This window comes from Thamnophis elegans, chromosome Z, assembly GCF_009769535.1.
Source record: "Thamnophis elegans isolate rThaEle1 chromosome Z, rThaEle1.pri, whole genome shotgun sequence".
Taxonomy (NCBI): Eukaryota; Metazoa; Chordata; class Lepidosauria; order Squamata; family Colubridae; genus Thamnophis; species Thamnophis elegans.
Genome location: NC_045558.1, coordinates 103,043,521 through 103,068,728, shown reverse-complemented (window position 1 = coordinate 103,068,728; position 25,208 = coordinate 103,043,521). Strand labels below are relative to the sequence as shown.

The window sequence follows — 25,208 nt, the reverse complement described above, 5'->3', positions numbered from 1 at the left end:
GCAGTTGCAAGAAATCTCCATAACTATATCCACAAAGCTACAAGGAGTTACACTTAACCCAGAGAATTTCATCTTTTATTTCTTTTCTGACTGCCCTCCCAGCCAAAAAAGCTACAGGTAATCATGCTGTCTCTGCTCAATTGTTTGCTGCTGAATAGGTGGTATAATTTTGGGATGCAAATAAGATTTCAGGAATGGACAGAGAGGGGCAGTAGCTGCTATGGAGTTTAAACTACAGAATAGCACCACCTGCTGGCATATTGAAAAACCACGCAAAACCTTCAATGATATTTTATAGCGTGTTTATTTTTTTATATAATAGTAGAAAGTTGGTTGCTGGGTTCATTTATTTATTCACCACATTTATCAACATGGGCAGACCCAACCTCAGATTCTAAGCAATCACTGTTTTGTAAGGATAGAAATTAGCCCTGATGGGCTCTTTATTAACTGCTGGGCAAGATTTTAGGCTTTGCGAAGCACTACAGAGGAGAGGAGCCATAAATCCGTGTTTATGTTGCAATGGATTAGGGAAATTTCCAAAGTCCTCTGACACCTTCATTTACTAGCTTGATTTTAGCCTAGTTTAAGTAAGTCAGAGAAATACTGATTTCCTGGCAACTTAAACTAGAACATTTGTAAATTTATTTGTTAAATTTATCATAGCCTATCTCACCGTGGGACTACTCACGTTTTCCACACCATTTGTGTTAGGACCTGTCATTTTTTCCTCTTTCATTCTGCTCATTGCAACGGTTCAGTGTAGTTCTCTGGGAAAAAATCCCTCTGCATCACATGTCACACCTCCCACACAGCCATTTGAGTATTTCCTTGTCACATAAATAATGGCCCCTTCTGTAAATGAGAGTTCATCCTCCCTTCTTCTGAACATAAGGGTAAAGAGTCACAACTGAAAACAAGAGTAGGAGAAATAGAGTCAGAATCAATGGAACCACATAAAGGTCAACTAGTTACATCCTTAGATAATCTAGGGATGCTAAAGAGATAGTCTGCACAATGAGATGGGGGCTACAATCAATCAAGTTTTACCCTTTTGCTACTCATGTTGTAGGCAAATTCACGGAGGCAAAAGGGATAGAAGTTCATGGATTGGCTGCTATTGAAAAAGGACGGATGGAAATGATTGTTTATGCTAATTAAGATGGAAGACAATCCTACCTATCTCTTTCCCCAAGATTTACTATAGCTAATAAAAAGTTTTGGAGCTGAGAAGTTCTTTTTTAATGTGTGGATTTGACTTAGTCCTGTGTATATGAACCATTATGAACTATTACTGGCTAGGCACAGTACAAGGCAACAAGAATGCCTCCTAATGTTTTTGGGGCCTTGGCATTTCAACATCTAGGGTAGGAGGCAAAAATCATGCAGAGTTGAGACAGTTTTCAGCAATTCTCATACATTTACTAAGGTACCTTTCTCCAGATAGGTGTCTGGTGCCCACCGACAATTTCTCTGGGGGAGGTGGAGGTGGCAGAAGAGGAGGCTTCAGGTGACCATAGTTGGAATTGTCCAGGGATGGTGGTAGAGGAAAAGTTGGAAAATCAAGATCTGCAAACAAATATGGTGCCTGCTTCACAAATAAGCGAGTCAACCGTCTCATCTGCTTAGTGTTCTGTAATTGAGCCCTAATACTAAGTAATGGTTTGCTAAATAAGACCTAATTGATTGGGTCACATAAGTCAATCAAACAAATCACTTCTAGCATGGTGTAATTTATGAACTCAGGCATTATATACTAAGCCATTCCATTCCATTCCCAAGATCACTGGATACTGTTCCCATGTTTCCTACCTGACATTTATTAATGGGTCATATATGCCAACTCATTAAGGGCTTGAGGCATTTATTTTCCTAGTGCTTTAACAAGCTTTTTACCTGTCTCAGGGTAAGGCAGAGGAAGAACATCTTCCGCTTGAACAGGAGGAGGAGGTGGCAAAAAATCTGTTGAGAGGGGAGAAGAAAATCATCTGCTTCCAGTGGTGGTGGTGGTGTGTGGTGGATCAGGTTTCAGAAGGCCCTTTCATACTTGTGCTGTTCAAAACTTCTTTGACGTTACTATGACATATGTAAACAAGGACAGGTTACAAGGAACATTTGTTGAAAAGGCAGTGGAAAAGGAAGGAAAGTAGCCATGCCCCTTGTGTTAAAATAATATAGACTTGTAATCCTGGAATGGGATAGCTTCAGTTCCCTCAATCCATCATCACTGGCTTGCTATCTGATGAGAACTGGAACCCAACAACATCTAGAGGGACATATTTTGTCCATCTTTGTACATAGAAAAACACCATACAGGAAACAGTCTAAGCTAGCACATTATCTGATATTCTTGCTTGGTGATACTGTTTTTTTTCTTCAGGATATTTGTTACATAAAAGGAAGCATATAAGGACAATGTGTGCAATCAAAGTAAATAGATTTGTCTATCCTTATAAAGGAAGAGTTAATAGTTTCTGTAGAGCACCTCTAAATTGTAATAAAGGTACAGTTTAAAGTGCTATGCAATAACTGTTATCTAGCACCATAATATGGATTTTGGGAAGAAATCCAAAATAATGAAATGACAATGAGTGTCGTCTGTGGTACAAAACTTATCACATACTTTAGAACAATTCTTTGTAATTTTAGTGTGAAATAAAAGATGTTTGATACTACAATTTGACGTTGTACTACACGTTCCTGGATCATGAAATCTTGCTTTTCAGTTATGTTTAATCACTTGTAATAGCAATTACTTTCCCCACGGTTATTCTTTACACCTCTACTCTGTGCTGGGAAGAAAGGGGAGGTGGGGTAGGAGACCTAAAGGTACCTTATTGACAACAAAGATGAAGCTGTTGAGAGTTGGCCTTCGGGGATGAGTGGTGGCGGAATTGCTTCTAGGACCTTCTGGCTCCTTCTAAAATTAAAAAAAAGTCATATCTGGATTTCCCACACCTGCATCAATACAACTTTCCTTTAAATTGTTTCAATTCCTACTCTCAAAATGACACTATAGAGCACTGCACACCAGAACTAGACATAAGAACAAATAATTCCCTCAACACTGTCAAACTATTTACTAAGTCTGCATTACTATTACTATTAATCCTTTCATCGCTCCTATCACCAATCTCCTCCCACTTATGACTGTATGACTGTACCTTTGTTGCAGGTATCCTTACGATTTATATTGATTGTTCCTAGTATGATTTGATTCCTTATTTGTACCCTATGACAATCATTAACACTTGTACCTTATGATTTGTGATGAATGTAACTTTTCTTTTATGTACACTGAGAGCATATGAACCAAAGACAAATTCCTTGTGTGTCCAATCACACTTGGCTATTCCATTCCATTCCTCTCCTTTAAGAATTGCTTCTCAGATATGAGAATTTTTATTTTTAAAATAAGCTTTAAAGATTATTCCTATATTAACACCCTAATTGTCACATCCCAGCCTGCAAAACATGTTCTCTTTATTTCTAACATCATCATCACATCCCATGTGGGAGCATCTCTTCCCTTAAAATCCTCATTTGCAAACAAACAAACAAACAAACAAACAAACAAACCAGCAACAAAAATCACCACCTTGTCTGCCTGAACCAATAGACTTGAGAAATTCTTGTATTTTGACTTGAGTGGTTTATGTAACAGAAACAGATGAATCATTTAATGCCCACAGCCACCACATCAATTCATTCCATGATCATAATGAACAGTGAAGACTCGGGTGATGTCCTATAGATCATTTTTTTAAAATCAAATCTGTTTTCACAGGCAAGAGCCCATCATTCCACACACATTGGTGTTTCCGTGGAAGTTTTAATTCTGTACAAATAAATGGTCCTTTGAATAAATAATAGAAGAATATTATACCTATCCATTCCAATGCCTAAGATTCTAACTACTAAGAGAGGATCTGAGAAGAGATAACATCACTATTTCTAACTATCACTTTGGATAAGCAACATCTTAAAGAATGTTATTCTACTTCTGAATAAAGCCATTTTTATGCAAGGCTCATTTGTCTGTGGGATGCCTATTAAACATAATTTAAATTATTTTTGAAAATAGTATGTAATTAATTGTCAAACTAATTTAAGTGATTAATCTGAAATATATATATATATATATATATATATATATATATATATATATATATATATATATATATATATATATATATATCACAGAATACTACCCAACTATACCCACAGTATAGTTGTTCATTGTGCTGATAAGACATACGTTTACATTATATTTCTACGTCTTCTCATTTATGCACTATTTGGAAGGAATGATTAGAGAGCAGAATGGCTACCCATCGTAAAGAAGGATGTCAAGATGTTTATATGCTACAAATATCTTCAGGCAAGGGTTGCCTAATGGCGGATGGAGCAGCGGGATACAAGTCCCGCCCCTTGTGATCCACATGTTGAAAAGGGGCAGACTTGCATCATTTGCTGAGCTTCACCTCTCCTTGCAGATGTTGCTGGAATCTACTGCAGGGCTGCTTACTTCAAAGTCCCCTGATTACTTTGCCTTTAAATCAGATACAATATTTTTTTTCAAATAAAAAGGGTCAGATGCCTCAGTTGCTGAGGTAGCTTATTCTTGTCTTCTTTGTGTAGAGTTTATATTTGTTTTATAATATCTTTTAAACATTTTTATATTTGTTGTTTTATCCACTTGCTGTACACTGCCCAGAACTGCTTTTGATGAGATGGGCTGCTATACAAATTTGATCACTAAATAAAATAAATTGTCAACAATAAAATATCATTGATTAGATGATTATCCTGCATAAGTAGTATAGGTGGCCATAGCAGCCTTAACTCAGTGGGGTTTATTTGTTTGCTCCTGCTATTAGCTGATCCATTCTCACCCACAGTTCCAGGTGACAGCCCAGCCGAAGACTTGATTGATCGCCTTGATAGAGTCCCTGTTTTGGCCAGCTGTGGCTTTGATCCTAAAAGAGAGAGATTACAAGTACAAGATGAAAATCTGCAAGAACAATTTGGTGTAGTACATAGAAATCTTCCAAAGCAATGGCTATTTTATCACTTGGATTCTGTTCTTTTTTTCTTTTGCCAGTAGCTTGTCATGGTATCCTGAATTTCACACTAAAAGATGTATCCAAGCACTTTACATAGCGATGAGCCCCTGCTCCTCCAAAAAGAGAGACAGTCTAAAGCAGGGGTGTTAAACTTGCATTGTCGTTGCCTCGTTGTGTGATGTATGATGACTTTCCCCCATTCGCTAAACTGGGCATGGGCGTGGGCCCACAGGCTGTGAGTTTGACACTCCTGGTTTAAAGCAAGCAGATGATGGGCTTCTTTGTGGCAAATACTAAATTTTCAGAATTGCTAGACAGAGATAGTTATATTACTGAACCACCAGGAAGCAACTAGAAAGCTGCAGAGCTTCTGCAAGGAAGTGTTAAAAGCCAGGAGGCATTTGGCACTATTGAGATGAGATTCTTATGAAAGAGAAAATCCTCCAACCATTTCTTGAATTCCATCATAGTGCCAAGATAAGGACCTGGGAAGCATTTTTTCATTAATCAATATCTATCTATCTATCTATCTATCTATCTATCTATCTATCTATCTATCTATCTATCTATCATCTATCTATCATCTATCTATCATAGACACACTGGGCATTTGTTGGCAAGATTGTGTTTCCAATCTGGATGCCTTGGATCACAAAGTCTTATCAGCATTGAGTCCTTATTATCAGAGCCCAGATGTAGTTAGTTGGACTCATCATTAGTTGGACTCACCTTGCTCTATGGTGCACTATGGTATGGGAAGAGACTTCAAGGTCATATGTGCAAGCCTTACAAAGATACTGTGAAGGAAACCCTACACCACTGTGGCATTCAGTCAAGGGAACTAGAAGCTGCAGCTGCTGAAAAAGCCACTAGAGAGCCCTGTGCTATGAAGCTCCCTTTGGCTTTGAAGACAGGTGCCACCAAAGCTGATTGAAAACTGTGAATTGAGTCATAGAATAACACCCATGGCTTTTATAACAATGGACTTCATGTGCCCTTTTGTGTTAGAGTCTGCCCTTTCAGATTGGGACTGCAAACCATCTCCATCTCCACAGATACACCACCACAGGACAGTTCAAAGGACTACCTACATAACTCAAAATGAGAAGTGGTCAAATCAAATCAAAACTTTATTGCCAATGCACAACATGTGTACAATGAAATTGAATGAGCCTCCCTTGGTACAGCCCCACCCTCCCAAAAACACAGAATACATCTCAATTTGAGAATTGGCATCTCAAAGTCATGCCTTTCTGGCTGCAGCACACACACACCCTGCAATGTTTATGCAACTGATAAAGAAGTGCTGCATGAGCACCTCTACAAGGGGGTCCTTGGACCTGGAGGACAAAGTAGGACAAGTATTTATTATCATTCACTGTCTCCTACTCTCTTCATTTACCATATCTCGTAAATAGAGTCACACAAAGCTTTGAAACAGTTAGGATCAAATCACCCTGTTGAAGTATTTGCAACTCTAATCAACTTTGAAGTGACAAATCAAGTCATTGGCTTCAGAGCACTTTGTAGACTTTTGATACACATTGTAGAAGTAATGACTTTTGTGCTCCTTCTGGGTTATTACAGTCAATAGGTAATTTTGCAAGTTTACTTCCATATATTGAGGATGCTGGGAAGGACAGCTGAATGATGTGAAGCAGTCTTAGATACAGATAACCAGCAGCAAATACAATTTGTCACTTCATTAAACTCAGTGCTAGGTTTTTTTTTTCCAGTGATAAGGCTAACATTGCTTTTGGTTTCATTTATTTTGTCAGTTCTCAGTCCTAAGTCTGCTTTTTCTTGTATCCTGACCTTGACAACATAAGTCAACATTAAAATTCAGCTCTTAGCACTTAAAATATTGTCTCAAGACTGTTCAGATATTTATGTCACGTCTTAGATTTAACTTTTGAATGATTTACATATATACAATTCAAGAATGAGAGAACGGGTACCAAGCTAAGACTTAAAGGTACTGCTCTATATGTTATTTGTCTTAAAAACCAAAAAGTGGCAAGTCTACTGATACCATTTTGTGTGTGCCAGCCTCTTTCTCCTTGGCTGCCTATCTCTGTGGCATTTTCTTTCAGCCTGCCCCTGCTGCCTCTGCCAACACAGAGCATTGCCAACAAGCCACACAACCAAGTCAAACATATGGCTCAGGGCTTATTCCTATGAGGGGCTAAGGTAGCCAGCTTACTGGCTACTATGCCATCTGTCTTGGCACTCCACAAAATCCAGTGAGCAGAGGTTGCAAATCTATGCCAATCCACAAAGACCAGCCAGTGATCATATTTCAATGTTAACCAAACCTGGACTCCAGAAAATTAAAAAGGCTTTACTTTTTGAACATGCTTAAAGGTATTTTATTTAGTGGAACAGTTTCTGCATTAATCCAGTGCAAACAAGGCTATGCAGGCTGCTGCTTCAGTGTTCTTTCCTCCCAACCTTGACTCAGCAGAAAATTGCGCTGACATCAATTGTGTTGTGGCAGGATGTTCTTTTTCGCAACAATATCTCTTTTAGGAATGTGTTTTTTCATGAGCATCAATCTGTTTTCTAGTGCAGATCACTCAAGTGGCTGAAATTACTATGGGGCAGTGGGGGGCACAGGAAGCAGGTAGGTATTTTCTTCAGACCAAGTTTCAATGGACACAAAGGGGGAGTGTCTAATGACTGAATGAGAGGAAGAAGCAGTCATTGGCTATATAATTCCCAGACTCATCACTAAGGTATTCCAGAGAGTACTGTGGCGAGGTTTTTTTCTGGGATAAGAAGGAATGCCTTCCACACTAGAAGTTCCCAAAATACTCTGGTTTGACTGAGAATGAGATGAAAACAACATTATGTGATTATGTCCCTTAAAACTAGTTATCAAGAGGTCCTCTGATTGTAGTAACTGAGATGAGAGGATAACCCTTTAGTCCCTTTATGGGCAATTTGGATGAAGATATGTTTCTCATCAATATTATCTCTCAAAACAGTCCAAGTCAAATTGGTTTGCCTTGACCTGTTGAAAGAAATGTCCTTCTGGGTTCGGCTCCAAGTGGGGAAAAAGACACTGGAGACATGGAGGCTGCTTGGAAAGATGGTTATTGGTGGACAGGACCACATGGCTTGAGTCCTGAACAGAAAAGGTAATCACATGGTTCAATGTTGGTGGAGAAAAGAGAAGGGCCAACTGAGATGCTGAGTCCCTGATTCCCTCTGGCCTTTGATCTTGATCTTGTATTCTGATGGGTTATCAGACTCCATGGAGCCATGCAGGGGCAACTCTCTAGACTGCATTTTGAATCCAGGTTTGGTTGAGTTCTCAGATGCCATGTGGCGAGTTGGGTAAAGGCCAGTATTATCATGCCTTAATCCATCCCCCTGGAGCTGAAGGGGAGAACTCTTTATTATGTAAGTGGACTAGCTTGGCCTTCTTAATGGCCCATTGACAAAGTGGGGATGGGCAGGAAGCTACAGGGAGCTATTCTGTCTTTTAAAACATGTTTCTTCCTTTTCACATCCAGAGAAATATTCTGCCTTTTCAATATTTCCTAGGATATTTCATTTTTTGGGAGAGAGCTGGGTGATAACTTTCTACAGAACTACAAATGCAAATAGTGTCATGCCTTATCTGAATCTTAAGTCTCCAATTCAAATTGAATTAGGCCTGCTGGTGAATGCCATTTTTATATATGTCACAAATAAATAAATATTTCTGTCCTATATAAAAGTATAAAGTGATTTGCTAAAATGAAGTCCTGTGCTTTTCTGAAATTGGCTCCAGTTAATGTAAATACATCATCAATGGTTAGCTATATGAATATGGCAAAGGGGAATGTAGCTTGCAAGCTAACCACAGCAGATAAAACTGGTTTCTCTGTCTCAGGTGCATTTTTCTTCATGCTAAGTTAAAGTCCTTGCCCTTTCTTTAAGATTTCATAGTCTACCTACCCATAGAAGTTGCCATTATCTGCTGAGCCACTCACTTGATTGCACCTGTTTTAATAGTTCTTTCTTTCTTTCCAACTTAGTGATATGCAATTGCTAAGTTTAGCAGCTTTCTTTCCATATAGATGATTTTCTTGTCTTTCTCCAGCTGCTCTGCTGGCTGCATTGAAGCATTGCTTATCATCAGGGCAAGCTAAAAGGCCACAAACTCTTTGAGTGGAAGCAGAGTTTCAAATGACGACAATGCTACTGGGAAATGAGACAGAAGCGTGGTGAGAAAGAGGTTGTGCTCTGCTTCCCTCTCTGTTCAAAATGTCTCTGTCTCATCAGTTTCAGGCACATGTGGTTTCCAGTTCAGTCTCAATGCCTAACCCCAGTTACCACACAGCCCCACTTTTTTCTTCAGAGTAGTTTGCAAAATGGGGAGGAAGAAGGACATCTTATTTTGCAACTTGGATATCTATTTGGGCCATCATATTTGGAAGTCCTATGATCCTGATTTAGAACTGTATTCCAACTTGTGGGAGGAAAAAGGAGAAGAAATGTTTGAAATATGTAGAATATATGTGGAGGATTAATAGGTTATGAGGGGTTAATCATAGTCTTTAAAATTTCATGACTAAAATCAGTTCCTTGCTCCTTACTTTAAGAAATCATTACTTACTGATAATCCTATATGGAAATCTTAAACAATAACTTTTATGATGATGAAACTTTTAAAACTTCTTCCATATCAAGATTATCCAACAAATTCACAAGCATGATTATGATTATTATTTGTAAACTTCCTCGAGTCATATATTTTTGATAGGCAACATAGAAATTGATAGGGGGGAAGAAAGGGAGGGAGGGAGAGGAGAGATAATGGATAATCGATGGAGAGAGAGTAGATCTTCTCTATTCTTTTTTACCTATGGAAAATTATCTAGAGAGGAATGGCTTCCTGAGGGTACAATCACTCTCTACAAAGGAGAATGAATCTAGTACAAACAGTGTTTGTAATTTTTGATGGAAGAGGCAGCATGATGCCTATGGACACCAATGCATCTGCAGATATGCTCCTGGATGCCTACTAAGTTTTTTCCTCTCATGATTTACATTTATATAAACCTAACATTTAGCTTCCAAAAATGCTTTTGGGCTTCCTAAGAGCTCCAAAAACATTCTTCAAAAATAACTGATGTCTGGCTACAGCTATGTGGTATGTTTGGAAGTGTGTCCATCTGCCAGAGTAAAAGACAAACTAGAATGGTAGAGATTCTTTGGTAGGGGAATTGTTGAGGGATTACTTCATTAAGTTGTCCGTGCCTATAAGAGCAGCCATTTTGGAAAAGGGATGTCTACCAATAGTACCATTTTGTGCCAGCATCCGTGACATGGATTCAAACTTTGCTTGTACTGAGTGTCTCAATAAGTTGCCTAGTCCTGTTCTAAATTTTTATGCTTTTTCTTATTACGCCTACTTTTTTTTTTTCTTTGTGTTGAAGGAGGAAGAGAGTAATGGCTTAGTAGCACATACGTTTTTCCACAGAGGAAGTGCTTGGAGACACACTGTCTCTTGTTGAATTTCTATGTCTATGTAAGTCATCAAATTCTTGGGTGGGGGAAAGAATCTTCTTCTTTTCAAGAGCAAAGCTGTACACGTGGGTCAGCACACCCCAAATCTATTAATAAAAAGACCTAGTTACATGCCTTATTTCTGATGATGCTTAGCAGATCTGATGCTAAATCAGGCATACATTTTCAAAGGCCTCTTCTGTGGACAACTGCCAAATTTATTTAATATTCTGAAAGCCACATATTTGTTGATGGTCATATATATGTTCCCTCAACAATTTCTTCTGAGAGGAAATCTCACTAAATTGGAGAAAGCAGATATGTCTTCTGTAGCTTGGGGAGTAGGTGGGGCAGTTTGCTTTTTCGTGGTCTAGAACTATTCTTCTTCCCATTAAAGATTCAGAAAATAAACTTGACAGAAGCCAATATTTTGCTATAATACAGTCCATAAAAGTTCTACAAAGCAAATTGAGCTTAGCACTGAATGTAACCTTAAGGGAAGGACAGAATGTCCTTCCAGTGAATATATAGAAAGAACTTAGAAAAATGTGTCAGGATACGGATCCTCCCAAAGAGGTACCAAAATTAGAAGGAAAGACTACAAGGAAAGACTCGTATACATAAGAACGTGCTTTTTTTCAAACTTGGAAACTTTAAGCTATGTGGACTTCAACTCCCAGAATTCCCCTGTCAGCATGGGGAACTAAAAAGCCCAATGAAAGAATTCATATTAAAACATTATTGTGGTAGAAAAGAAGAGACAAATAACTGACATCTGTGGAATTAGTGTCTTCTTCAGTACAGATTTCCAGGGGTCTTTGATGTTATTACTTTACAGGTGCAATATCTCTGTTCAATTATCAGTCATGATTTTCATGACTCAGCAGCCCAGGGTATGAGCACAACTTTCAAAACTGTTTGGCTATTATTCCCACAATCCTTTGCACTGGCTTCACTTACTAGGGTCAATAGGATGTCCCAAATCTGGGAGTCTTGTCTTTTTTAACAGAGGGGAAGACTAAAGCATCTCATTTTTTAATTGGAGTGTCCCTTTCTTACCTTGATCCCATGGCCAATGTCATCCAGAGTGTTGAAGTCCAGTGGTTTCCTGTAATAGGGCTGCAAAGGCTCAAGTTTCTTTGGGTAGATGATTTTCTGATAGGGAGGAAAGGTCTTGCAAACAGTAAGCATCCCAATTTCACGACGGGACACTTTCTCCTTATGCATTTCTATAACCTGCAACAGAAAGATATCATGAGAAAGGAGAGAACTTGTCTGGCAGGACATAATGGGAAGCATCAGCAGCTGATTTCCCAAGAGAGTTAACATGTAGCACTGGTCAACAGAGCTGGCCGAAATGTAACAGGAAGAACAAAGTTCACATCATTAGATCAGATGGAATTCATTGCTACAGAGGTGGTATTCAGCCAGTTCTGACAGGTTCTGGAGAACCGGTAGCGGAAATTTTGAGTAGTTCGGAGAACCGGCAAATAGGCTGGCCCCGCCCCTGCTGCCTCCCAGTCTCCCAGCTGATCTTTTTTGTTGCCCTGAACAGGAGAACAGAGCTGGAAAGCAGGTTTAGTGGGGTGGGGAGGGAATGGGGATGTTCCAGTAAGCTTCTCCTGCCACAACCATAGAACGGTTGTAAAAAATTTTGAATCCCACTTCTGCAGTAAACACCAACATGTCAGCCTATCCCAAATAATTCTCAAATAATATTTTTATGGGAGGAAAAAGGGCAGAGCCTGTCGCGGAAAGGTTATAACTGGAGGATGACCTTGTTTGATTTACTGTGAAATTCCATGAACAAAGCAAAATTACTTCAAGAGCAGCAGCCAGAGAATGGATTCTCGAATTTTATTGTTTCCCTCTCATTCCTTATTCCTTGTCTACTGTTAGATCAGATTTTCCATCCTGATCAATTCCAGTTGTAATAAAAGCTATAACTCTCAGAAGACCAATCTGCCTGGGAACTCTGGGGATTGTGCCCCATCATATCTGGAAAATTTGAGAAGACTTCACTGCATGCTGCATCCATTGTTTTGTTTAAAATTCAATGGAGCATGTAGAAATTATTAGTATAATAATATTACAAATTATAAGCAATGTTGAGAGCCAGTTTGGTGTAATAGGAGTTTTAGCCCCAACCTGGACACCAGCTGGGTAATCTTGAGCTAGTCACTATTTCTCAGCCTTTGGAAGAAAGTAATGCAAATCACTTCCAAAGTATGTCAACAAAACGTGTTGGAAATGATTCAAAAAGATAGAAAGAGATCCATTAATAATCTGATGAATGCTCAATCATTTTCAGAGCAAAACTGGACTTAGCTTTGGGAGCAAGTCAAACAAATAAAGCATGCAGAGCCAGCACAAATATTATATTTGACTTAATTTACATTGATACAATGTAGTTCATATGATTACTTGCCCTGAATTTAATTATTCCCCCTCCTTCCTTTCATAGTATATATTCCAATTCAGCAATTGAGGCTCACTGAGATCGCCACTCAATACTTAGGAGAAGCAGAGGTTGGCTATCTCAGTACTATTCAACCCTGATGGAACATATAGTACTTCAGCTTATAAAATAGGCTATACCAGAAGGAATATTGACCTGTTTTTCATCCAGCGAAATATTCCTTAAGCTCCTAAGTAAGAATGTACATTCATCATCAGTTTGAGCTCATGAATGTGAGCTATTGCTTGTAAAAAAAATTAAATGAGAAAATTCTATTAATAGCAAAACAGGATTATAGGATCTAGGACTGAAATCTGGCCATTATTTCTTAATTAGAGACTAAGTAATAATGAGATTGCATCAGTCTGCAAACCAAGGAAATTGGGAAGCAGTGAGAACATCCTAGGGGCTTACTTAAATATCTCTGAGGAAGGCAAAGAAAGCAGCTCTCTAGATAGAGCAGTAATAGCTAACGTTTTTTGTCCTTGTGTGTGCATGACAGAGCATGCGTGTGTGCCCGCACCCATAGTGCAATGTGCACGCAACACACACACACCGGACTGACCCCTGCGCATGTGCATCCCCCCATGCCCCATTTTGGGCCTAGCAGGCCTGCCTGAAGCCTCCTGGAACCAAAATGGGGTGCAAGAAGAACTCTGCACCCCCCCTGTGCTCCCTCACAGCCCCCAGGTATGCGTGTGCCACCCTTTGCCCTCACCCATGCGTGCGTGACTCCCTCATGTATGCGTGTGTGATTTACACCTACATAGCAGAGACCCCAAAATCAGCTGCCCAGTGGGAGGCGCGCACGCATGTGCGGTGAAAGCTGAGCTAGGCAACGGCTTGCGTGCCCGGAGAGAGGGCTCCGCGTGCCACCTGTGGCATGTGTGCCATAGATTCGCCATCACAGAGATATGGTCTCGAGCATATTCTCACTTTGCAATAACTGCTATACCATTTGTTTGGTTAAGCATATTGTGTGAGCCTTACCCTTGTTATTTGTAACTAAAAGCTCATGGCGTGATGTGTTATGCAAAATGTGGTTCCGTGTAATATGTGAACTCAGCTACTTGTTGATTGTCAATGCAAACAATACTGTGAGGGATGGAACAAGTCTCATTTGGTAGAAAGAAACTTCTCTTTTCTGCTGTTTAAATTGATTTGAACCAGAGATGACTGGTCCATAGTTCCTCTCCTACCACCAGTTTCCCATCTCTCAGGGATGGGGGAGGGGGGGAATACCTAAATTGTTCTATCATTACATACCACATCATTTGGCCAGCACAAATGATACTATTGTGTCTAGTTCTGCTTGAAAAACCATCTGAATTAGGAAGTGAACCTTCAGGTGGAAAGCAAGAAAAGGATCCCAGGCTGGATTGAACCTCAACCTTGATTTTTTTTCAACATTTCATTTATTTTCTATCTGTTAAACTGAAAGAAAATATTTGTGGCTGCTAAATCATCATCTAAATGCACAATCCTCAGGTTCTGAGCATGATAATCTGGGAGAAACAATGTAAACCTAGAAGAGCCAAAAGCCACTGTCTTGCTTTATGAACACAAATTAATTCTAAAATCGGGGGAGGGGGGAGGTTTGTCCAAGAGAGACTTGCAGGCAAAAGAAAATTGTATCTGATTTATGCACAATTTTTAGAAAGCAAATTTTGGGAGCCAGCTTCAACAAACTCAAACTGCTGTTTGACCATTGAAGTTATTCTCTCCAAACAAACACACAAGCGCACACACTGCACATAACTCCCTTGGTTATATAAAAGTATAAAGCAAGTGAAATAGTACAGATGATTAATCCATTCCACTTATGCTTCCTGATCACATGTGTTCTATTTTATTTTGTTTTTGTTCTTAGGAAACAGGAAAACATCAAGCAGGTCCCTAGTCCCAGTCCAGTAACAGGAAGAGGGATCTGATATCTGCTGGGAACAGGCATAGATACACTTTCAGTAAGAAGAGGAGAGAAAGGAATCCTTTGGTTCAAAAAATCCAGGGATGTGTCTGCTTTTTGAGCTTAGCAGTGACTCAGAGGGCAAGGAAATTTCCTGAAATAAATGGACAATGCAGCTTCTGTTCTCCATATATTCACCGACTTCAAATCTCTCCTGGTGTGGCAGTCACACCTCTTACAATTCCCCAGTCACCAAGCTTGTGACTGAAGGCATTGTAATCTGAGACATTTGGTGGGGCACTATGTAAGGGAAGATTTGTATTTAATTTAATCAATTTATTTGATGACTTTATTGATCTTCTTAGGCCAAAGCAAGTTTAGTTATAGATAATATAATTTTAAAAATAGATAAAACATAAATCCAATAGAAAGCAATCCAACAAAGGAAACAAACCACTTATATTGGGGAAATAACCATACAACTAAATGGCATGCAAACAAATATCACAAGGCCAATCACAAAATAACTTGTTCTAGGACCTGCTGATATTAATCTTACAATTACCTGTCATCTACATTACATGTGACTTGAGGACCCATTGGACATTCAGGCTTACTATATATATATGTGTGTGTGTGTGTGTGTGTGTGTGTGTGTGTGTGTGTGTGTGTGTAAAATATAATATTCAAGTGTAATTATGTAAGGATTTGAGTTGTTTCTTTTGCTAAGATAACTTTTATTTACTTTCTTGCAAGCGTACTAGGCTGATATGTGGATGGAAAAAATGAGAATTCTGAAAATACCAGATTGAAGATACCAGGTTGAACTTGGAAGATCCTGAAGTAGTGAACAGCTTGTCAAAGTCTCCAGTTATGGTATTTCCCAATAATGCCAAGATACTTACAAAAATAGAGATTTGAGATTTACCTTGGATGCTACAAGCTTGGATGTTACAAAACTAAGACTTTGGAAGTGGCTGCAGGAGGAATCAATAAGTGCGGACAAGACTTCTCATGCCAACCACAGAAGCTACCAACAAGGGAAATGACCAGAATTTCAAAAACTGATCCAACTCCAAATGTATCTTCTACATAGTATCTTCATAGTGTCTGTTGAAGCAGGATTCTTGCTCACCTGTTCAATGGAACAAATGTTGGCTTCCACTTGTTGGAGATGAGTGGTCTGCAAATCAAATGTTTTGAGGATGTTTCTGGCTAGGTTATTGATTTGATAGGTCACGTTGGCTAATGACTGAACTGTGAAAGTCATGGTTTCCTCTAGGGCTTTTCTTTTATCTTGAGCCTATAAGTTAGAAAAGAATGTGAAGGGGATGAGAGACAATTATGCAAGATAGCAGAACAATAGAAACATATGAAACTGAATTCCTGCTGAATACTCCTCAAGTATGACAGGTATCAGGAAGGGAGGGCAGAACTTTAGCTGGATGGCCCAGTCTATAATTGATATTAAGCCATGAAAAACAAAAAGTTATGTCTCCAACATAACCCAGCTCAGTGATCTTAGATGGACAGGAGTAGGGTTCTTATAGCCCCAGGCTGCAGGTCCAATCAGTTATATTGGATAGAAAGTATGACAATTGTACTCTATTTGAAATCACAAAGCTGGAAGAGACTTTAAGCCAGGAGTCTCCAACCTTGGCAACTTTAAGGCTTGTGGACTTCAACTCCCAGAATTCCTCAGCCAGCCTTAAAGTCCACAAGCATTAAAGTTGCCAAGGTTGGAGACCTCTGCTTTAAACCATAATCATCATTATAAAGTGTTCTCATTGGTATAATACCATTCGTTATTTAATGACTCCCAGTCTTCAATCAACATGTATTCTCCTATCTGTCAAAACATTGTCATACTGCCTGGGAAAATAAAATAAGTGTTTGTTCTATTCTGTGTGATAACACTCCTAATTTGAAGAGAGCAATTATTTCCAACTACAAGTATAGAGTAGCTGGCTCACGCAAACATTAACTTCTAAATTCTAACCTGACTTAATGAAATATAATGTTTATGTCCATGGGACATGCTGTACCTGTTTTCTACATTTTTGTATTATTACAAATAAGGATTATTAGGGATTCGAATGATCATCTGGTTCCACAACCTGTCCAGTCTCCACACAGAGGTCAAATAGAGGGGGAGTGATGGATGATGCTGACTCCTTATCTTTCATACTTATCTATGATATTGAAATGGGCTATGAAAGGCTTGTGTGTCCTGACATCACGACACACAGTTCAATATTTTGGCATCATTGTGACTAACTATAGATGCAATAGAATGCAGTATAGTCTCAAATACATTCCACAAATATAGTATTGCACTGTATATATTGGAGGCCGAGAATCGGTTCACCCCTATCTGAGATGGTTGCCCTCTTCTACTGAGCGTGTCGCTTTGGAAGGGACACATAAGGGAGGGATGAAGAAGGAAAGATCTAGCCAGCCAGATCAGCCAAATCAACCCTGGCAATCAATGTGGTGACGGATATTTCAGCTATTAATTACATATCATGGCCAGGGCATGTTTTCTTTATATCATCATCTTCATCAGTTTTCAGACCTTCCCGTATTTCAATAAATCTGAAGGGAAGACATTAAGAGACAACTGCTCCAATGGAAACTTGCAGTATCAATGTTACTATTACTGCTAAGAGGAAGACTTCTGTTCTTGAAAAATGCTTGGGAAATTCCTCTTCCCCTCCTGCTCTCATATACAATTTCATTAGCTACAGATACGTAGAGAATGTCAAAAGATCGTTTATGTTCGGCAATACTTTATGGATTTATAAACCTTAGAAAATTCCCTTTTATCAGGCCTTGAGCAAACTATTTCAACATTATCTATAACATCTTTCTCCAACCTGTCATCCATTAGCTTGGGGCAGACATCCAGGAATCAAAATCTTTTAATTCTGAGAGTTATGGTAATAATACAGTGATATTACGGAAAGAAGCAATACCAAAAATTTTATCTAGTTTTGGGATGGTATTGGAAAAAGCAAAATAGACACACAAAAATGCTCATTTCAATCTTTATTTTTTATTTTTTATTTAAATAAAATGTTGCATTGCTTAAATTTGTGATTTGTCACCAAACTTGGCAGTGCATCTTTGAGTCATTATTCTGGAAACTATATCAGCCACAGAAAGACGGAGGTAAAAACTACAATTTTTCTACCCTTGCTTTAGGTGTTTTCAGTTCCTTGTTCATTGCCACCAGTCTCCCCAATTTATATTAGCTATAGAGAACACTGAAAGTCTCAGCTCCACATTGACCACTTCCCATATAGATTCATGATGTTCTTCAGCATGTTTTGCAATGTTATAGTTAATACAGGTGCTATCTTGCTCATTCCCCCCTGCACGCATCTTCAGCTGCCTGAGAACCTAGCCCAGATATAGTGTTGCCCCAGCCAAGGTACTCTAGAGTTTCTCTCTATGCCAGCTCAAGATAGTCTGTCCTTGGCTTCTCTCCCACTGTAACTCACCTGCTCATAGTTGCTGTCACAAAAATCTGCCACTTTGAGAAGGTTGCTATAGTTCTCTCGTAGAACATCTCTGGCAGATGGTAAGGTGTTCTGGATCAGCTGCTGAAACTCAGACATGTTGCCACTTAGCTGTACTGGATTCACCACTTCCTTCTTATAGCAGACAGTTTCAGCTGAGACGTTTCGAACAGTCTGGCTGGAAACTATTTTACACTTGATTTGGCTTCAGTGACAATGCTGATCCCTCCCCTTTTGCTCACCAAGAGAATATCCTGCTGATATCTGGAAATTTATTGTAAAAGGTGCCAAAAAATAATAATAAATACCAACGGTGACACTTATCCATCTCTGAATTACAACTCCTTTCTTCTTGAGATTTTGAAAATCTACTCACTTACTGAGTAGAAAAGTGATGATAACAAACTGAGGAAATGTTGGGAGGGCAGAATTGTTAAGAGAGGAAACCAGTATTTTTAGAGTAAGGTTTATTTTACTGATTTCTCTTACAACAGCTCCTGAAAGGTCAACTCTGTCCATATTATTTACTATGTTTCAAATTATCTTGGGAATACCACTGAACCCAAGCTGAAAAAAACTCAGAAAGTCCATTGTTGGTTTATTTATAATTGAAAGTTGCTGGTAGTTCGTAGCAAGTCTTACCTCTTTGTCTCTGTCCCCCATGACCTGGATCTAGATCACTCTTTTGGACATTCTTTAGTTTTCCCATACTTTTAAGCACTGTAGTTTCTTTCAGTGGCTCCATCTAATACAGGTAGTCCTCGACTTACAACAGTCCATTTAGTGACCGTTCAAAATTACAACAACACTAAAAATTGACATGTCCATTTTTCACACTTATGACATTGTAGCATTTCCATGGTCATGTGATCAAAATTCAGAGGTTCAACAACTGACTCATATTTATGAGTTGGTGCAGTATTCGGGGATCATGTGATCACCTTTTGTGACCTTCTAACAAGCAAAGATTCATTTAACAACCTTGTTACTAAATTAACAACTGAAGTAATAAATGTGGCAAGTAAGTACATGAAATGCAGCAAAATTCACTTAACAAATATCTCACTTAGCAACAATTTTGAGTTCAATTGGGTTGTAAGTCAAGGACCATCTGTATAAACATCTGTTTTTGGTCTTTAGAACCATGCAATGCGAGACTACATTTTACCTTTTCTTATATCCTCTTTCTTAGTTTCGTCTTCCTTGGGTAAGTTAGGCAACCTCACAGTTATTTCAGGCCATGTCATCTACACCCTTATTCTCTTCAGTTTAAAAAGCTTTTGGGGATGTGGTCATCAAAATGTGAAATGAGTAACATAACATGTTTAATATATTTTTAAAAGGTTTAAAAATATATCAGTCCAGATATAATGAAAAAAAGGAACCATGGCTGAGTGAAGCTGTAAAATATGATCCTTGGCAAGAATCATATTTTATATTTACGTATTGTTTTATGGATTTTTATCTAATTAAATTTCTCCTTTAGCAATTTTAGTAGGGGGCAGAACGACACTTTTTAAATTGGTGTTCTGGTGATTTTAAATTAATTTTTAATATGTTATTATAATTTGTAATTCTGTTGTGTAAAGATTTGGACAATGTCTTTGACATTCTGCTTTTTAAATTGTGTTTAATTGGTTGTTATGCATTTGATTGTGTTTAATTGGTTGTTATGCACTAGGCTATAAATAAACACTCTTCTTGCAATTATTGTTTTTCCTGTTGTTGACATTTACAAATCATTGGGAAATATGTTTCTGTATTCTAAGATCAATGACTAATAAATCAAAATTCTTTATATTACCACCATGATAGATTTGGAAAGAGGATTTTAACAAGAGGCCATTGTATTTAAATTTAGTTAATGCAGACTTGGGTAAAATAGATATAAATTCTTTATCCAGGGTAAGGTAATTAAAGCCAATGAAATTTAAATTAGGCATATTTAAATCCTACTGATTTCACTGCAGAGACATACAGTGTAAGGTTTTAATTGTATGGTGTCAACTGCCATTTTGACTTTTTTCTACATACCATCACTATATAGAGGCTTCTACTGTTTCAGTGGCTCTGGCCTAAGTATAAATAGCAAAGTTGTGAAGGCAGAGAATTCATGATTTGTTGTTGTCAAGGAACCTCAAAATACCTTTGGCAAGAGTCAATCAGTCTATTAACTATAGCTTCTGGGAGAAGGAATGATGTCTGAATGATTTAAAAAGCATCTTTTGCAAACAGAAAGGAGGCGGAATCTTGGTCAGACTTCATATTAGACTTGCTATAAATATCTCTAGAAACTCCCTCTCCTCACATTCAGTAACAGCAGAATCTTCACAAACTTAGGATGGCTAGATGGGTTTATTTACTGTAGACAAAAATAAATGTAGCAAGGCTGACTACTGCATGAATACCAGAATATACACACAATACATATTTGGTTTAATTCTTGTTTATCCACAAGGTGTATATGCAGACTTCATACATATATATATACACACTTCAGTGCACAAGTATATCAAGCAGAATTTGCACTGTAATCTCTCTAAATGTGTATCTTTGTTCTGTCATTATGCTAGCTTGGGATGCCTATAGCTCCCAGATTTAAATCTTGGGGTTTATATGTTCCACATTTATACTGTATATTTTGACTGATAATCATTGGTTCTGGCTTTGTAGTTTCAGGTTCAGCCCTCTTACTTATTGTCCTGCTCAGATGATTTCTCTTTCATGTTAGCAGATCCAATCATGTTTGAAATTGAAAAGTTTGAATTGACTACACTGAAGGTATCAGTAGTTCTTAAATTATGACTGGTCATTTAATTACTATTCAAAGTTACAATATTTAAAAAAAATCTATTTACAACATGTTCTTGTAATTACAACTGGAACACACACAAAGACCTATGATCATGTGATAGCATTTTGGATGCTTGGCAACTGGCTCACATTTACAGCATCCTATAGTCACATGACTGTGATTTGCAATGTTTTTGTCTGCTTCTTTTATTTTTGTTGGCTTCAGGAAGAAAATGCCAATTTGATAAATTGGATTTGCTTAACAACTATTTGCTTTACTTAGAGATTGTAGTGACTCATTTTATACCTACGAATCTAAAAATGGTTGTAAAATTGAGTCCGTGGTACCTCAACTTATGAGCACAATGAATCACAACAAAACTTTTGGGGACCATTGTGGTTGTGAGTCGAGGATTATCTGTAACATCAATGAAGATTTCCTTTGAAGAAACTCTGTATATTTACTTCCTGGGAACATACTGTATGGTACTCACACATGGGAGGGATGAAGACTTAGGTTAGTCTAGGTTGCATAGAATAATAATGCTTGAGTTAAATCTGGGTTCTTGTTACAGTTTTGACATGATCCACTGAATGGAAGTGTCCTTTTCATTGACAGGAAATGTTGCATGCGACACAGTTATAATTAGTAATTTAAGCTATGTCTTTTTTATTTTATTAAAAAAAATATGTGAAGCCTTGACTGATCAAAGCTATGATGGCAACAGAAATCAGTATCTAAGGATCCACAGGATCTGACTATGACCACATCATATGGGAGGTTGGACTATAAAAGGAATAAGTAGTAAATTAACTCCATAAATGAAATTAACAGAAATTAACTCTATAAATGAAAGAAGGGTATGTTCTATGTTTGTGAATCTGAGACAAAGTAGAAGATACAGTTGTTCTGAATGATCTGGTGGAATGGACGCAGGAAAGCGAACGTGTAGATTTAATCATAAAACATAGAATATAACAGGATTGGAAGGGGACCTTAGAGGTTTTCTAGTCCAACCTCCTGCTCAAATAGGAGGCCACACACCATTTCAGATAAATGGCTGTTCAATCTCTTCTTAAAATCTTCTAGTCACAGAGCCCCCAAATTTTGGGAGACAAACCATTCTACTGATTAATTATTCTCACTGTTTTAACATTTCTCCTTAATTCTAGAAAGAGTTAAAATATATGCTATAAAGCAGTGCATCAACATTGATTAAATGTAGTTTTTCTTTGGGTAACAATACTCAAGTCCTTTCCTCAATTAAACAGGAACATTTAAATTCGATCTTTCTGATAAAAATTTTTGACTAATGTAGGAAAGCACTTTTGGAAGCACTTTTATAAAGTACTAATTGTGTAATCTATTTGCATATGAAAGTAAGAAACCACAATATGATGATAGTTGCAAATTCAGTGAATAATGTAGAAGTATGAATGAGAGTGACTATTTGATGACAAAAAGGAGACAAAATTATGCTGAAATAAAGGAGACAGTAAATCACAACAGTGGAATGGAAACAAATAGTTTATATCTTAGTGTCCAAGAAAAAATGGATGAAAGTATGCTAGAAAATTGTGAAATTTTGGCAATAGGTATTGGAACTGGAAAAGTTTAGAAATATTAAGATGGGTTGTTTATGATGTGGCCATGTGATTTATTTAACATACATGTTAACTTTTTATGTATTTGACAAAAAAAAATCAAGAGTGAATGCAAAGGCTACAAAGAAATTAGACTCTTAACTGTATCTGGAAAGGTTTTTGAAAAACTTCTTATTCAAAGGGTAAACAATGAGCACATTTTGGGAAGTGTAATAGGGTTTTGTGCCAGGCAGGGATATATAGGCCAGCTTTTGACTCTTCTGCAAAAATACTTGAAAGTAAGAAAAAAATGTGTTTGTTTATATAAAATGTATATGTTTTAATTATAAAATATTTTGCACAAAGGGTTGGTCAGAGGTGAGTTCCTACCAGTTCGGACTGGTTTGGCAGAGTAGGTAGTAACTTGGCCTCTCGGTGGTATTGTAATGCTGCCATCTTATTTTTTGCGCAGAAACATTTTTTAGCACTGCACATGTGCGTAGCTCACATCAAGCATGTACACGAAGCGTGCACAAGTGCGCAGCACATCCCTGAGCGAACCGGCAGTAGCAGCAGCTGAAACCCACCTCTGGAGTTGATGATTAGTTGCTGAATATAGCAACAGTAGGATATGGCAGGAGTAACACATGTGAAAATGAATGGAATGCTTAGCACCTTTTTTGAGAGTGAGCAGTTATACCAAGAGTGATGTCCTGTTGGTTGTCTATGGATAAAAAGAAGCTTATAATGACATTAGCAGTGTGTTATCATGTTTTCTCGAAAATAAGACAGGGTCTTTTTTTTACCACAACCCCCGAAATAAGTACTTATTTATTTATTTATTTATTTATTTGACTTACCGTATATACCACTTCATAGGGCTTTCAGCCCTCTCTAAACGGTTTACAATTTTTTTAACAAATTGAGTCAGCAACTTGCCCCCACAGTCCGGGTCCTCATTTCACCCACCTCGGAAGGATGGAAGGCTGAGTCGACTTTGAGCCGGTGAGATTTGAACAGCTGAGCTGCAGATCACAGTCAGCTAAAGTGGCCTGCAGTACTGCACCCTAACCACTGTGCCACCTCAGCTCTTTTTTTAGTCTTTTAGTCTTATTTTCGGGGAAGTCTTATTATTTTTGAGGTGCAGGAGGCGGTGAGTGTGGTCACCTCATGGCTGCTGCTGTGTTGCAATATTTTGGGGGAGGGGCTTATTTGAGTACATGCGCCAAAAGCCCGATGTGGCTTATTATATATAGAGATTTTATTTTCAGGGAAACAGGGTAGTTGGGGACATGAATGCACATGTAATACAGCTGATACCTGTCCTTTTGTTGGTTAAGAACCCATATAATCTGTGGTCAATGTTGGATAGATTTTATGATGACACAAAGGATGTGGAAAGATACTATAAAAAGTGATGGTGCATAGCATTAATCTCCTCCTCCTCTTCCGCCTCCCCCTCTTCCTGCTTTTAACTTCTCAGGCTTACTATATTTTTCCCCTTTTCTGTGCTTTGCATGAGACAGCTGTCTTGAAAGAGAATATTAGCATTAGTATTCTGCTAAGTTTCCAGTTTCAACAATGATAGCAAACTGTCACTTTTCTCTAGCAAAACCATATCTTAACCATAGTCTTCATTTTGTTGCGAAACAAAATAGAGGTACTAAATTATGCCTTCTGGTAATGTTGTTATGTACATCATCATAATAAATTAAGCACTTTGTACTCAACATCCATTTTAATTAGCATCTGTGAGATTCAAGAAAAGTGTTGATGTCTCTGGACAAGTTTCTAGGATTCAGATCTCCATTTAGAAGGAAAAGCTATGGCTGTCTTAAAACAGCAATGGAGATTTACTGCATTTTGTTGGAAACAATAAACACTCCCAACTAAAAATAGGTTCCATCCACTCATAAAAGTAGTAAGTCTAGTATCAAAAGCTGCTGAGTGTGCAGCTGCTGAGTGTGCTGGAGAACTGCTCTTTCTCTCTAACAAATAAGAAATCATGTTTCATGAAATCTATATTATTGAATTAGCCATTGAATTTCACTGCTGAGATAAACTGAGACCATGGCTTTGCTCAGGTTCTAACAACATAGATTTATGATGTGCTGTTGTCTCCTGTCATTAAGTGTCTATGTAAAGATTTAATTTCAGAAAAAATGTTAGATACTTTGGATATTACTGGTATATTGCTGATAAAATAGAAGTACCATGGTTGGGTCAAAACATGGGGAATGCATTGTGCGTTTTGATACCTACTTAGCTCTCTTCACATTAAGCCATTAAGTACCTTTAGAAGACTAATGCTGGAGAGAGGCTATGGCACAAATTTAACCTGAATTTGACCTTCATCCAACTAGGACACATGAATAGCTTTC

The 25,208-nt window shown here is 38.0% G+C and overlaps 1 protein-coding gene across 1 annotated transcript; it reads right to left on the bottom strand.

The window, feature by feature from the left end:
- Positions 1-569: 569 nt before the first annotated feature.
- Positions 570-18,792, bottom strand: ABI3 (ABI family member 3). The gene is given in 11 exon segments (XM_032235941.1): positions 570-780; positions 782-877; positions 879-910; positions 1,434-1,461; positions 1,463-1,569; positions 1,897-1,983; positions 2,785-2,920; positions 4,896-4,979; positions 11,625-11,801; positions 16,065-16,232; positions 18,433-18,792. Coding segments are annotated over 11 exon segments (1,068 nt in total). The 5' UTR covers positions 18,550-18,792; the 3' UTR covers positions 570-744.
- Positions 18,793-25,208: the final 6,416 nt, after the last annotated feature.